The sequence below is a fragment of the Bombina bombina genome, unplaced genomic scaffold, assembly GCF_027579735.1.
Source record: "Bombina bombina isolate aBomBom1 unplaced genomic scaffold, aBomBom1.pri scaffold_504, whole genome shotgun sequence".
NCBI lineage: Eukaryota > Metazoa > Chordata > Amphibia > Anura > Bombinatoridae > Bombina > Bombina bombina.
Window position 1 is genome coordinate 303,134 of NW_026511258.1, and position 17,635 is coordinate 320,768.

The following is a 17,635-nucleotide window of genomic DNA, read 5'->3' on the forward strand; positions in this document are numbered from 1 at the left end:
TGATAAAGGAATTAGCCAGCTTTAGACCATGAATTCTATCCATGACTTCGTCATATGAAGCTTCTCTCTGGAGCGACTCCCTCCAGTGCCTCAAAACCAGAAAGCCGCTGCAGTAGTTTACAGGAATAATGCAGGCAATCGGTTGAAGAAGGAAACCTTGTTGAACAAATATTTTCTTTAGTAAACCTAATTTTTTATCCATAGGATCTTTGAAAGCACAACTGTCTTCTATTTGGTATGGTTGTTGCGCTTGGCTAGTGTTGAAACCGCTCCCTCTACCTTAGGGACCGTCTGCCACGCGTCCCGCCTGGGGGTCATTTATGGGGAACATTTCTTAAAGATAGGGGGGGGGAACAAAAGGTACACCTGGTCTCTCCCACTCCCTAGTCACAATATCCGCCACCCTCTTCGGGATCGGAAACAGCCTCAGTGTATACAGGGACTTCTAGAAACTTGTCCATTTTACACAATTTTTTCTGGGAAATCATCCAGCGTAGCTAAAACCAGCCTTAAGCAGTACGCGGAGGTGTTCCAGCTTAAATTTAAACGCTAAGGAATCTGATTCTGCCCGCTGAAAACCTTTCCTGCGTCAGAAATTTCTCCCTCGGACAGCACATCCCTCACTGCCACTTCAGAGTGTTGTGAGGGTACAACGGATAAAATCATCCAAAGCTTCTGAGTTGCTCATCCTCTGTGCTTAAAAACTGAGCTATCACGCTTTTTGGAAAAAAACTGGCAGTTTGGATAGAAATGCGCAAGGGAATTATCCATGACTGCTGCTAATTGTTGTAAGGTAATAGGGGCCAATGCGCTAGAGGTACTAAGGCATCGCTTGCGCGGGGCGTAACTGGTGGTTGACACATGGGGAGAGGAAGGAGGACTATCCTCGTTACCTTCCGTTAAAGAATCATCTTGGGCTACATTTTTAAGTGTCACTGCATGGGTCTTTAAAATGTTTAGATACCTTAGCACACATTTAAACTCAAATGTAAAGGGGGTACCGCCATGGCTTTTAAACACATAGAACAAGGTCTATCAGTAGGCTCAGACATGTTAAACAGACTTAGACAGCACTCAAATACAGTAAATACAATTTTGAAAAAACGGTACTGTGCCTTTTAAATAATAAAAAGCGCACCACTTTTTTACTAAATCTCCAAAAATCATCCAATCTTTATGAAATTTTCACCATATGATCCTAATGCTTTGAAATGATTGCACAGCAAATTCAAGTCAATTAACCCCTTACTGCCCAAACCGGAGCAAATTAAAGCTAAGCACCATGCCACAGCCTCTCTGCTGTGGTCCTACCTTCCTTGGGGGATTAGTTTTAATCAAAAATAAGCCTCTCTGAAGTCCTCAAGTAATCTCTGGACTCTTCACATGGAGCTGCATGAAGCTGTCTGTAAAATCAACTGCGCAACTGAGGCGCGAATTTCAGGCCCTCTCCCTCTTCACTCTGAGGATGTGGGGCCTTCCCAAGCCAAAATAGGTGTTCTAAATAGATGCCATGCGGAATAAACCCCAAAAAAGTGTTTCAAATGTAATATAAACTTGTATAAATATCAGATTTTTGTTAAAAAATAATCGATTGCCCCTTAACAGTGTCCACCAGTGTTTGAGCCCTTTCAAATAAGCCTTCCTTCTATACTAAGTCTCAGAATATGGCTTACCTTTCCCACATGGGGATTCTTGTCAGTCTTCTAGCATTACTAAGTCTTGACTAGAAAAAAATGACTGAAACATACCTCAAAGCAGTTAAGCCTGCAAACTGTTCCCCCAAACTGAAGTTTTCTGATGCTCAACAGTCCTGCGTGGGAACAGCAGTGGATTTTAGTTACAACATGCTAAAATCGTTTTCCTCTCAGCAGAAATCTTCATCACTTTCTGCCACAGAGTAAATAGTACAAACCGGCACTATTTTAAAATAACAAACTTTTGATTGAAGAAATAAAAACTACAAATCTAACACACATTCACTTACCCCTCCCGTGGAGATGCTACTTGTTAGAGCGGCCAAGAGAATGACTGGGGGGGCGGAGCCTGAGGGGGAGCTATATGCGACAGCTCTGCTGTGTGCTCTCTTTGCCACTTCCTGTAGGGAATGAGAATATCCCACAAGTAAGGATGAATCCGTGGACTGGATACACCAAGTAAGAGAAAAACATTTTTGGGGTTTTTTCTTAAATTTTTTTTGTTTTTTTCTGCTAGTGTAGCTTCCCCCCCCCCCCCCAAGAGCCAATCCCCCACCCCCTCCAGATCCCTTAGATTTTTTTTTTTAATGTTTTTATGGGCATTTATACAAAAAAAATGTTTCTGTAGTGTAGCCGCCTACCGTGACCCGCGCGTACCCATGCACGCCCCCGGCGATCCGCCCCCCCTCTCAGACTTAGAAGCCATCGATGGCCGCCCCACCCGCCTCCCACTTCAGCTCCACCCACCAACGAATACGGCATCGATGTCCGGTGCAGAGAGGGCCACAGAGTGGCTCTCTCTGCACGGAGGGGTAAAAAATGTTATTGCAGGATGCCTCGATATCGAGGCATCCTGCAATAACCGGGAAAGCAGCTGGAAGTGATCAGGATCGCTTCCAGCTGCGGTTCCAGACCGAGGACGTGCAGGTACGTCCTTGGTTCGTTAACCGACATCCCTTTAGAGGACGTACCCTGCACGTCCTCGGTCGTTAAGGGGTTAAAATTGAATTCTCTACTTGAATCATGAAAAAAAATGTTTGGGTTTAGTGTCCCTTTAAGTAAGAATCAACAAGACATTAAACATGCAATAAGGTAAAGCATGTAACGCATTAGAAAACCCTAACTATAGATGAAAATATGTTCCAAAGCCCCTACTTCTTAAAGGTTAGAAACCCAAGCTATATAGAAATATTAATCAGGCCTACATTAACAAGCCGCATTCTCCCCAGTACCTATTTAAATGGGCACACCAGCCATCTGATTTTACCGACCACCTGGCTAAAGATTTAGCCAATATTATGCTAATATTAGCAAATATACATTTTTTCAATGTTTGTAGCACAAAATTACCATTGAATCATTTTATGTTAAACTGTGCAATTAATGTGCACTTTTGATAGCTTCAGTAACAAGTAGCCATCTGGCTACTGCATAGTGCCATACGGCTACCAAAACACAAAGTAATTTTATCACTTGATCAGTCCATATAAATAGTTTGTTTTTAGCCACCCAATATAAAATGTGTTGGATGTAACAATAAAACACATTTTATAACCCTCAAATCCTTTTGTGCACGTACCAAATGTGAGGAGGAATCCATATAACAAACTTAATACCCAGGAATACCAGCTCTTGTGTTCCATATACAGTAAACTGTAGACCATATAGCAGCCCAGTAACGGGAAGAGGATCCATGATAGGTAGCGGAATGCCATCTGCATGTACGGAAGAAAGAACAATATTTTGTTAAGTCTATAAAACGTGTGTACATCTCTCATTGAAAGTAAATAAAAAGGTACTAACGTTATCATAAACGTTTGTGGATGACTCTACATATGTGGACTTGTCCTTCACTGTGAGTCGTGGGAAGATTCCAGCCACCTTATTCTGTCTGTCCAGCTGTGGGAGAAGAAAACGTGTCAGTCCTTGGTGATTAACAGGTAAAAATGAACACTGTCATTTCGGTGTCAATGGTTTAATAGTATAAGAAAAGAAAACAAGATTTATACTTTCTGATAATTCCCTTTCTTTACCCTGACAGTACAAGACAGGTGTTTTATTGCTCTCATACCTGGAGTAATAAAGAGTTAACTTCCCTCTGCCGCCAACCGCTAAGTACAGTTTTTATACGGACAAATAACCCCTCGCCAACAGCGAAATGCCAGTAGTAATATGGGAAAAAACAAAATTTATGCTTACCTGATAAATTTATTTCTCTTGTGGTGTATCCAGTCCACGGATTCATCCATTACTTGTGAGGATATTCTCCTTCCCAACAGGGAAGCTGCAAGAGGATCACCCACAAGCAGAGCTGTCTATATAGCTCCTCCCCCTAACTGCCACTCCCAGACATTCGACCGAAGACAAGCAAGAGAAAGGAGAAACTATAGGGTGCAGTGGTGACTGTAGTTTAAAAATTAAAAAACACCTGCCCTTAAAATGACAGGCGGGCCGTGGACTGGATACACCACAAGAGAAATAAATTTATCAGGTAAGCATAAATTTTGTTTTCTCTTGTAAGGTGTATCCAGTCCCACGGATTCATCCATTACTTGTGGGATACCCAATACCAAAGCTATAGGACACGGATGAAGGGAGGGACAAGGCAGGTGCTTAAACGGAAGGCACCACTGCCTGTAAGACCTTTCTCCCAAAAATAGTCTTCGAAGAAGCAAAAAGTATCAAATTTGTAGAATTTAGAAAAAGTATGAAGTGAAGACCAAGTCGCCCGCCTTACAAATCTGTTCAACAGAGCCTCATTTTTAAAAGCCCATGTGGAAGCTACCGCTCTAGTAGAATGAGCTGTAATTCCTTTCAGGAGGCTGCTGGCCAGCAGTCTCATAAGCTAAGCGGATTATACTTCTTAGCCAAAAAGAAAGAGAAGTTGCCGAAGCCTTTTGGCCTCTTCCTCTGTCCAGAGTAGACCACAAACAAAGCAGATGTTTGAACGAAAATTCTTCGTAGCTTGTAAATAAAATTTTAAAGCACGAACCACATCAAGATTGTGTAATAGACGTTCCTTCTTTGAAGAAGGATTAGGGACATAGTGAAGGAACAACAATCTCCTGATTGATATTTTTATTAGATACCACCTTAGGAAGAAAACCAGGTTTGGTACGTAACACTACCTTATCTGCATGGAAAATGAGATAAGGGGAATCACATTGTAAAGCAGATAACTCCGAAACTCTTCGAGCCAAGGAGATAGCTACTAAAAACAGAACTTTCCAAGATAAAAGTTTAATATCTATGGAATGCAAAGGTTCAAACGGAACCCCTTGCAGAACCTTAATAACTAAATTTAAACTCCATGGCGGAGCAACAGGTTTAAACACAGGCTTGATTCTAACTAAAGCCTGACAAAACGCCTGAACGTCTGGAGTATCAGCCAGACGCTTGTGCAAAAGAATAGACAGAGCAGAAATCTGTCCCTTTAAGGAACCAGCTGACAATCCCTTCTCCAATCCTTCTTGAGAAAAGATAATATCCTAGGAATCCTGACCTTACTCCCCATGAGTAACCTTTGGATTCACACCAATGAAGAAATCTACACCATATCTTATGATAGATTTTCCTGGTGACGCCGCTTTCAAGCCTGAATTAAGGTATCCATGACAGACTCAGAAGAAACCACGCTTTGATAAAATCAAGCGTTCAATCTCCAAGCAGTCAGCACGCAGAGAAATAGATTTGGATGGTTGAAAGGACCCTGAAGTAGAAGGTCTGCCTCAGCGGCAGAGTCCATGGTGGAAGGGATGACATGTCCACCAGATCTGCATACCAAGTCCTGCATGGCCACGCAGGTGCTATCAAAATCACGAAGCTCTCTCCTGCTTGATCTTGGCAATCAGACGAGGGAGCAGAGGAAACGGTGGAAACACATAAGCCAGGTTTTGAAGGGACCAAGGCGCTGCTAGAGCATCTATCAGCGCTGCCTTGGGATCCCTGGACCTGGATCCGTAACAAGGAAGCTTGGAGTTCTGACGAGACACCATGAGATCCAGTTCTGGTTTGCCCCAAAGGTTGAATTCAACTGTGCAAACACCTCCGGATGGAGCTCCCACTCCCCCGGATGAAAAGTCTGCCGACCTAGAAAATCCGCCTCCCAGTTCTCTACTCCTGGGATATGGATAGCTGATAGATGGCAAGAGTGAACCTCTGCCCATAGAATTATTTTTGAAACCTCCAACATTGCTAGGGAACTCCTTGTTCCCCCTTGATGGTTGATATAGGCTACAGTCGTGATATTGTCCGACTGAAATCTGATGAACCTGACCGCAGCAAGCTGAGGCCAAGCCTGAAGAGCATTGAATATCGCTCTTAGTTCCAGAATGTTTATCGGAAGGAGTGCCTCCTCCTGAGTCCACGAGCCCTGAGCCTTCAGGAGTTCCAGACTGCACCCGAGCCCAGAAGGCTGGCATCTGTTGTTACTATTGTCCCAATCTGGCCTGCGGAAGGTCATACCCTTGGACAGATGGACCAGAGATAGCCACCAGAGAAGAGAATCCCTGGTCTCTTGAATCCAGATTTAGTAGAGGGGACAAATCTGTGTAATCCCCATTCTACTGACTGAGCATGCAAAGTTGCAGCGGTCTGAGATGTAGGCGGGGTAAACGGCACTATGTCCATTGCCGCTACCATTAAGCCGATTACTTCCATACACTGAGCCACTGAAGGGCGAGAAGTAGAATAAAGAACATGGCGTAAAGAACACGGCAGGAATTAGAAGTTTTGACAACCTGGCCTCGAGTCAGGTAAATCTTCATTTCTACAGAATCTATCAGAGTTCCTAGGAAGGAAACTCTTGGTGGAGAGGGGATAGAGAACTCTTTTCTTCGTTCACCTTCCACCCATGAGGACCTCAGGCATGCCAGAACAATGTCCGTATGGGACCTGGCGATTTGAAAATTCGACGCCTGTATCAGAATGTCGTCTAGGTAAGGGGGCTACTGCTATACCCCGCGGCCTTAGGACCGCTAGGAGTGACCCTAGAACCTTCGTAAAGATTCTTGGTGCCGTAGCTAACCCAAAGGGAAGAGCCACAAACTGGTAATGCCTGTCTAGGAAGGCGAACCTGAGAAACTGATGATGATCTCTGTGTATCGGAATGTGAAGATAAGCATCCTTTAAGTCCACGGTAGTCATATATTGACCCTCCTGGATCATAGATAGGATGGTTTGAATAGTCTCCATCTTGAAGGATGGGACCCTGAGAAATTTGTTTAAGATCTTGAGATCTAAGATTGGTCTGAAGGTTCCCTCTTTCTTGGGAACTACAAACAGATTTGAATAGAAGCCTTGCCTCTGTTCCTCCTTTGGAACTGGGTGGATCACTCCCATAACTAGGTCTTGAAAACAATGTAAGAATTCCTCTCTCTTTATCTGGTTTACAGATAATTGTGAGAGATGAAATCTCCCCTTGGGAGATGAAGTTTTGAAGTCCAGAAGATATCCCTGGGAAACAATCTCTAATGCCCAGGGATCCTGGACGTCTCTTGCCCAAGCCTGGCGAAGAGGGAAGGTCTGCCCCTACTAGATCCGGTCCCGGATCGGGGGGCTACTCCTTCATGCTGTCTTAGAGGCAGCCGCAGGTTTCTTGGCCTGCTTCCTCTTGTTCCAAGCCTGGTTAGGTCTCCAGACTAGTTTGGACTGGGCGAAATTTCCCTCTTGTTTTGCATTAGAGGAAACTGAAGCTGCGCCACTCTTGAAGTTTCGAAAGGAACGAAAATTATTCTGTTTGGTCCTTAATAGGGTTGCACCGATACCGATACTAGTATCGGTATCGGTACCGATACCAAGTACTTGCATGAGTACTTGTACTCGTGCAAATGCACCGATACTTAAACCGATACCTCCACTTACTACCCATCATGCTATCTTGTGGTGTTTTTTTCAAACTGCATGTTCCCATTTCATTTAAAGCTGGAGTGGAGACTAAACTAAAAATTGTTTACTACTGTTCTGCCAATACAAATTGCTCTATTTGTATTATTGTAGGAGAGATTACTTTACATTGTTAGAGACAAACCCCTGAAGTACTGGGCAGTTAATAAACTGAGATTTCCAGCTCTGGCTAAAAATGGCCCAAAAAATATCTTTCTGCCCCATGCAGTAGCTTACCAGTCAAATGAAATCTAGCCTATAGTGTTGTTCACCATGATTAAACAGTATTCTGGTGTATTTTTTACTGTATGGCACTTTTGGTTGGTTGCAATTTTATATTTGTTATTTATTGTTGTTGTTAATATATTTTATTGTAATATTTTTATTTCTAAACATGTTCTGTGAACTTTGTGACAAATAAAACCTGTTTTATTATTTCATAATGTCTTTTGAGCTACAGTCCTTCATAATTATAAAGAAGGAATCTTAAATAATTAGTCTGTATTGTGCTTGGTAAACTGTCACATGACATAAAAAAAAGTATCGGTAATTGGTATCCGGCGAGTATTTGAAAACAAGTATCGGTACTTGTACTCGGTCTTAAAAAAATGGTATCGGTGCAACCCTAGTCCTTAACTTATTGGACCTATCCTGAGGAAGGGCGTGACCTTTTCCTCCAGTAATATCAGAAATTATCTCCTTCAGACAAGGCCCGAATAGGGTCTGTCCCTTGAAGGGGATGTTAAGAAGCTTAGAGTTTGAAATAATGTCTGCTGACCAGGACTTATATAGCGCCCTACGCGCCAAAATGGCAAAACCTGAATTCTTAGCCGTTAGCTTGGCTAAATGAAAAATGGCGTCAGAAATAAAGGAGTTAGCTAACTTAAGAGCTTTAATCCTGTCTAGAATATCATCTAGCGGGGTCTCCACCTGTAGAGCCTCCTCAAGAGACTCAAATCTTGCAAATGGGATGATTAACCCCTTAGGGCCCCAAACCGGATTGAAAATTGTTAAAAAAACGTTAAAAGTCAGTTGAGCACCTTGCCACAGCTCTGCTGAGGCTCCTACCTGCCCTCAAAAACGATTTTGTGCAGAAATAACCCCTTTGAAATGGTCCTCAGATGCCAGAGGACTCCTCTAGGGAAGCTGGATGTCTCAGTCTGAATTAAAACTGCGCAGTTAGAGCACTAAAATAGGCCCCTGCCAACATGTACTGGATGCCAGAGGGGCCTTAAGAAAATACTCCTAGGAGTATCTGACTAGCCATGTGGAAACTAGGCCCCAAATAATGCTCTCCCTCACAGAAAAAAAAAGTCCTATTTATGAAATCATGTAAACGTTTTGTCACTAAGTAATATGATTATTAACATGAGTATTACCCTGTTTTGTAAGCATGATCCCAGTCGCTGTTAAATCACTGCATCAGGCTTACCTCAAATACACAAGGCTCTGTCAGCATTTTCTAGAACTTATTCATCTCTCTAGAAATAAAAAATACTGAACATACCTCAAAGCAGGTAATCTGCAGGACCGTTCCCCCAACTGAAGTTTTCTCATATTCTTCAGTTATGTGAGAGAACAGCAATGGACCTTAGTTACAAACCACTAAGATCAATCAAACCTCCATGCAGAATTCTTCTTCTAATTTCTGCCTGAGAGTAAAACAGTACAACGCCAAGGTACCGATTAAAAATAACAAACTCTTGATTGAAGGTAAAACTACACTAAGTCACCACATATCTCTTGATACTTCCTTTCTTGTCGAGAGTTGCAAGAGAATGACTGGGGGTGGCAGTTAGGGGAGGAGCTATATAGACAGCTCTGCTGTGGGTGTCCTCTTGCAACTTCCTGTTGGGAAGGAGAATATCCCCACAAGTAATGGATGAACCCGTGGACTGGATACACTTACAAGAGAAAAGGGTATATAGCTTGATGACCCAAAATACAGAAACTGGTAAAATATACACCAGATCAGTACATACATCACACATATAAATCTGTAACACCCAATCTCACACCGTTACTAATGTGCATCCAGATCAGTACGTACATCACATAAAAATCTGTAATAAACACACACAATATCACAACCGTACTAATGTGCACCAGATCAGTACATACATCACATATAAATCTGTAATAAACACACACAATATCACACGTTACTAATGTGCATCAGATCAGTATCCGTACAGCACATATAAATCCTAACACATAACACAATATCACCACCCGTTACTAATGTGCATCAGATCAGTACATACATCACATATAAATCTGTAATAAACACACACAATCTCACACCGTCTACTAATGTGCCATCAGATCAGTACATACATCACATATAAATCTGTAATAAACACACCACCAATCTCACACCGTTACTATGTGCATCAGATCAGTACATACATCACATATAAATCTGTAATAAACACACCAGCAATATCATACTGTTACTAATGTGCACAGATAAGTACATACATCACATATAAATCTGTAACACATACAATCCTCACACCGTTACTAATGTGCACCAGATCAGTACATACATCTCATATAAATCTGTAACACAATATACGATCTCACACTGTTACTAAGTGGTGCACCAGATCAGTACATACATCACATATAAAATCTGTAATAAACATACACAATCTCACACCGTTATTAATGTGCACCAGATCAGTACATAGCAGCACCTATAAATCTGTAATAAACACACACAATCTCACACCGTTACTAATGTGCATCAGATCAGTACGTACATCACATATAAATCTGTAACACACCACACACACAATCTCACACCGTTACTAATGTGCACCAGATCAGTACCATACAGCCACAAATAAATCTGTAATAAACACACACCAATCTCACTCCGTTACTAAAATGTGCACCAGATCAGTACGTACATCACATATAAATCTGTACACACACACACATTCTCACACGTTACTAATGTGCACCAGATACAGTACAAACAGCACATATAAATCTGTAACATAACTACCACAATCTCACACCGTTACTAATGTGCACCAATCAGTACATACAACACATATAAATCTGTAACACATACAATCTCACACCGTTACTAATGTGCACCAGATCAGTACATACATCACATATAAATCTGTAACACATACACAATCATTACACCGTTACTAATGTTGTGCACAGATAAGTACATACATCACATATAAATCTGTAATAAAACACACACAATCTCACACGTTACTAATCGTGCACCAGATCAGTACATACATCACATATAAATCTGTAATAAACACACACAATCTCACACCGTTACTAATGTGCACCAGATCAGTACAAACAGCACATATAAATCTGTAACATATACACAATCTCACACACCGTTACTAATGTGCACCAAATCAGTACATACAGCACATATAAATCTGTAACACACACACAATCTCACACCGTTACTAATGTGCACCAGATCAGTACATACAGCACATATAAATCTGTAATAAACACACACAATCTCACACCGTACTAATGTGCACCAGATCAGTACGTACATCACATATAAATCTGTAAACACACACACACAAATCTCACACCGTTACTAAGTGCACCAGATCAGTAACAAACAGCACATACTAATCTGTAACATATACACAATCTCACCACCGTTACTAATGTGCACCAAATCAGTACATACAGCACATATAAATCTGAAATAAACACACACAATCTCACACCGTTACTAATGTGCACCAGCATCAGTACATACATCACATATAAATCTGTAATAAACACACACAATCTCACACCGTTACTAATGTGCACCAGATCAGTACATACATCACATATAAAATCTGTAAATAAACACACACAATCTCACACACCGTTACTAATGTGCACCAGATCAGTACATACATCACATATAAATCTGTAATAAACACACACAATCTCACACGTTACTAATGTGCACCAGATCAGTACGTACATCACATATAAATCTGTAATAAACACACACAATCTCACACCCGTTACTAATGTGCATCAGATCAGTACGTACATCACATATAAATCTGTAATAAACACACAACAATCTCACACGTTACTAATGTGCACCAGATCAGTACAAACATCAATATAAATCTGTAATAAACACACACAATATCATACCGTTACTAATGTGCATCAGATCAGTAGCTTACATCACATATAAATCTGTAACACATACCACAATATCACACCCCCGTTACTAATGTGCACCAGATCAGTACATACATCACATATAAATCTGTAACACATACACAATCTCACACCGTTACTAATGTGCAATTCAGATCAGTACATACATCACATATAAATCTGTAATAAAACACACACAATCTCACACCGTTACTAATGTGCACCAAATCAGTACGTTACATCACATATAAATCTGTTAATAAACACACACAATCTCACACCACCGTTACTAATGTGCACCAAGACAGTACGTACATCACATATAAATCTGCAATAAGGTCTATCTATAAATAGTATATAATAATAGCCCGGTGGCCCCAGCACACCTTCCCACACAGGTGTACTAATGTGCACCAGATCAGTACTTACAGCATATAAATCTGTAATAAACATACACAACTCTCACACCGTTACTAATGTGCATCAGATCAGTACAAACATCACATATAAATCTGTAATAAACACACACAATATCATACCGTTACTAATGTGCATCAGATCAGTACGTACATCACATATAAATCTGTAACACATACACAATATCACACCGTTACTAATGTGCACCAGATCAGTACATACATCACATATAAATCTGTAACACATACACAATCTCACACCGTTACTAATGTGCATCAGATCAGTACATACATCACATATAAATCTGTAATAAACACACACAATCTCACACCGTTACTAATGTGCACCAAATCAGTACGTACATCACATATAAATCTGTAATAAACACACACAATCTCACACCGTTACTAATGTGCACCAGATCAGTACATACATCACATATAAATCTGTAATAAACACACACAATCTCACACCGTTACTAATGTGCACCAGATCAGTACATACATCACATATAAATCTGTAATAAACATACACAATCTCACACCGTTACTAATGTGCATCAGATCAGTACGTACATCACATATAAATCTGTAATAAACACACACAATCTCACACCGTTACTAATGTGCATCAGATCAGTACGTACATCACATATAAATCTGTAACACACACACACACAATCTCACACCGTTACTAATGTGCACCAGATCAGTACATACAGCACATATAAATCTGTAATAAACACACACAATCTCACACCGTTACTAATGTGCACCAGATCAGTACATACATCACATATAAATCTGTAACACACACACACAATCTCACACCGTTACTAATGTGCACCAGATCAGTACAAACAGCACATATAAATCTGTAACATATACACAATCTCACACCGTTACTAATGTGCACCAGATCAGTACATACATCACATATAAATCTGTAACACATACACAATATTACACCGTTACTAATGTTGTGCATCAGATAAGTACATACATCACATATAAATCTGTAATAAACACACACAATCTCACACCGTTACTAATGTGCACCAGATCAGTACGTACATCACATATAAATCTGTAATAAACACACACAATCTCACACCGTTACTAATGTGCACCAGATCAGTACAAACAGCACATATAAATCTGTAACATATACACAATCTCACACCGTTACTAATGTGCACCAAATCAGTACATACAGCACATATAAATCTGTAACACATACACAATATCACACCGTTACTAATGTGCACCAGATAAGTACATACATCACATATAAATCTGTAATAAACACACACAATCTCACACCGTTACCAATGTGCACCAGATCAGTACGTACATCACATATAAATCTGTAATAAACACACACAATCTCACACCGTTACTAATGTGCACCAGATCAGTACATACATCACATATAAATCTGTAATAAACACACACAATCTCACACCGTTACTAATGTGCACCAGATCAGTACATACAGCACATATAAATCTGTAATAAACACACACAATCTCACACCGTTACTAATGTGCACCAGATCAGTACATACATCACATATAAATCTGTAATAAACACACACAATCTCACACCGTTACTAATGTGCACCAGATCAGTACATACATCACATATAAATCTGTAATAAACACACACAATCTCACACCGTTACTAATGTGCACCAGATCAGTACATACATCACATATAAATCTGTAATAAACACACACAATCTCACACCGTTACTAATGTGCACCAGATCAGTACGTACATCACATATAAATCTGTAATAAACACACACAATCTCACACCGTTACTAATGTGCATCAGATCAGTACGTACATCACATATAAATCTGTAATAAACACACACAATCTCACACCGTTACTAATGTGCACCAGATCAGTACAAACATCACATATAAATCTGTAATAAACACACACAATATCATACCGTTACTAATGTGCATCAGATCAGTACGTACATCACATATAAATCTGTAACACATACACAATATCACACCGTTACTAATGTGCACCAGATCAGTACATACATCACATATAAATCTGTAACACATACACAATCTCACACCGTTACTAATGTGCATCAGATCAGTACATACATCACATATAAATCTGTAATAAACACACACAATCTCACACCGTTACTAATGTGCACCAAATCAGTACGTACATCACATATAAATCTGTAATAAACACACCCAATCTCACACCGTTACTAATGTGCACCAGATCAGTACGTACATCACATATAAATCTGCAATAAGGTCTATCTATAAATATATATAATAAATAGCCGGTGGCCCAGCACTCCTTCCACACAGGTGTACTAATGTGCACCAGATCAGTACATACATCACATATAAATCTGTAATAAACATACACAATCTCACACCGTTACTAATGTGCATCAGATCAGTACAAACATCACATATAAATCTGTAATAAACACACACAATATCATACCGTTACTAATGTGCATCAGATCAGTACGTACATCACATATAAATCTGTAACACATACACAATATCACACCGTTACTAATGTGCACCAGATCAGTACATACATCACATATAAATCTGTAACAACATACACAATCTCACACAATCTCACACCGTTACTAATGTGCACCAGATCAGTACATACATCACATATAAATCTGTAACACATACACAATATTACACCGTTACTAATGTTGTGCATCAGATAAGTACATACATCACATATAAATCTGTAATAAACACACACAATCTCACACCGTTACTAATGTGCACCAGATCAGTACATACATCACATATAAATCTGTAATAAACACACACAATCTCACACCGTTACTAATGTGCACCAGATCAGTACAAACAGCACATATAAATCTGTAACATATACACAATCTCACACCGTTACTAATGTGCACCAAATCAGTACATACAGCACATATAAATCTGTAACACATACACAATATCACACCGTTACTAATGTGCACCAGATAAGTACATACATCACATATAAATCTGTAATAAACACACACAATCTCACACCGTTACTAATGTGCACCAGATCAGTACGTACATCACATATAAATCTGTAATAAACACACACAATCTCACACCGTTACTAATGTGCACCAGATCAGTACATACATCACATATAAATCTGTAATAAACACACACAATCTCACACCGTTACTAATGTGCACCAGATCAGTACATACAGCACATATAAATCTGTAATAAACACACACAATCTCACACCGTTACTAATGTGCACCAGATCAGTACATACATCACATATAAATCTGTAATAAACACACACAATCTCACACCGTTACTAATGTGCACCAGATCAGTACATACATCACATATAAATCTGTAATAAACACACACAATCTCACACCGTTACTAATGTGCACCAGATCAGTACATACATCACATATAAATCTGTAATAAACACACACAATCTCACACCGTTACTAATGTGCACCAGATCAGTACGTACATCACATATAAATCTGTAATAAACACACACAATCTCACACCGTTACTAATGTGCATCAGATCAGTACGTACATCACATATAAATCTGTAATAAACACACACAATCTCACACCGTTACTAATGTGCACCAGATCAGTACAAACATCACATATAAATCTGTAATAAAACACACACAAATATCATACCGTTACTAATGTGCATCAGATCAGTACGTACATCACATATAAATCTGTAACACATACACAATATCACACCGTTACTAATGTGCACCAGATCAGTACATACATCACATATAAATCTGTAACACATACACAATCTCACACCGTTACTAATGTGCATCAGATCAGTACATACATCACATATAAATCTGTAATAAACACACACAATCTCACACCGTTACTAATGTGCACCAAATCAGTACGTACATCACATATAAATCTGTAATAAACACACACAATCTCACACCGTTACTAATGTGCACCAGATCAGTACGTACATCACATATAAATCTGCAATAAGGTCTATCTATAAATATATATAATAAATAGCCGGTGGCCCAGCACTCCTTCCACACAGGTGTACTAATGTGCACCAGATCAGTACATACATCACATATAAATCTGTAATAAACATACACAATCTCACACCGTTACTAATGTGCATCAGATCAGTACAAACATCACATATAAATCTGTAATAAACACACACAATATCATACCGTTACTAATGTGCATCAGATCAGTACGTACATCACATATAAATCTGTAACACATACACAATATCACACCGTTACTAATGTGCACCAGATCAGTACATACATCACATATAAATCTGTAACACATACACAATCTCACACCGTTACTAATGTGCATCAGATCAGTACATACATCACATATAAATCTGTAATAAACACACACAATCTCACACCGTTACTAATGTGCACCAAATCAGTACGTACATCACATATAAATCTGTAATAAACACAAACAATCTCACACCGTTACTAATGTGCACCAGATCAGTACATACATCACATATAAATCTGTAATAAACACACACAATCTCACACCGTTACTAATGTGCACCAGATCAGTACATACATCACATATAAATCTGTAATAAACATACACAATCTCACACCGTTACTAATGTGCATCAGATCAGTACGTACATCACATATAAATCTGTAATAAACACACACAATCTCACACCGTTACTAATGTGCATCAGATCAGTACGTACATCACATATAAATCTGTAACACACACACACACAATCTCACACCGTTACTAATGTGCACCAGATCAGTACATACAGCACATATAAATCTGTAATAAACACACACAATCTCACACCGTTACTAATGTGCACCAGATCAGTACGTACATCACATATAAATCTGTAACACACACACACAATCTCACACCGTTACTAATGTGCACCAGATCAGTACAAACAGCACATATAAATCTGTAACATATACACAATCTCACACCGTTACTAATGTGCACCAAATCAGTACATACAGCACATATAAATCTGTAACACACACAATCTCACACCGTTACTAATGTGCACCAGATCAGTACATACATCACATATAAATCTGTAACACATACACAATATTACACCGTTACTAATGTTGTGCATCAGATAAGTACATACATCACATATAAATCTGTAATAAACACACACAATCTCACACCGTTACCAATGTGCACCAGATCAGTACGTACATCACATATAAATCTGTAATAAACACACACAATCTCACACCGTTACTAATGTGCACCAGATCAGTACAAACAGCACATATAAATCTGTAACATATACACAATCTCACACCGTTACTAATGTGCACCAAATCAGTACATACAGCACATATAAATCTGTAACACATACACAATATCACACCGTTACTAATGTGCACCAGATAAGTACATACATCA

At 39.5% G+C, this 17,635-nt stretch overlaps 1 protein-coding gene across 1 annotated transcript in view; it reads right to left on the bottom strand.

Moving 5' to 3' along the window:
- The window catches only part of CLPTM1 (CLPTM1 regulator of GABA type A receptor forward trafficking), an 84,820-nt gene that overhangs the window by 23,285 nt on the left and 43,900 nt on the right, over positions 1–17,635 (bottom strand). Inside the window, exons 11-12 of the mRNA XM_053696511.1 lie at positions 3,498–3,593; positions 3,274–3,409 (exon numbers count right to left, since the gene is read on the bottom strand). Coding sequence (XP_053552486.1) covers positions 3,274–3,409; positions 3,498–3,593 — 232 coding nt within the window. The remainder of the gene's footprint in view (positions 1–3,273; positions 3,410–3,497; positions 3,594–17,635) is intronic.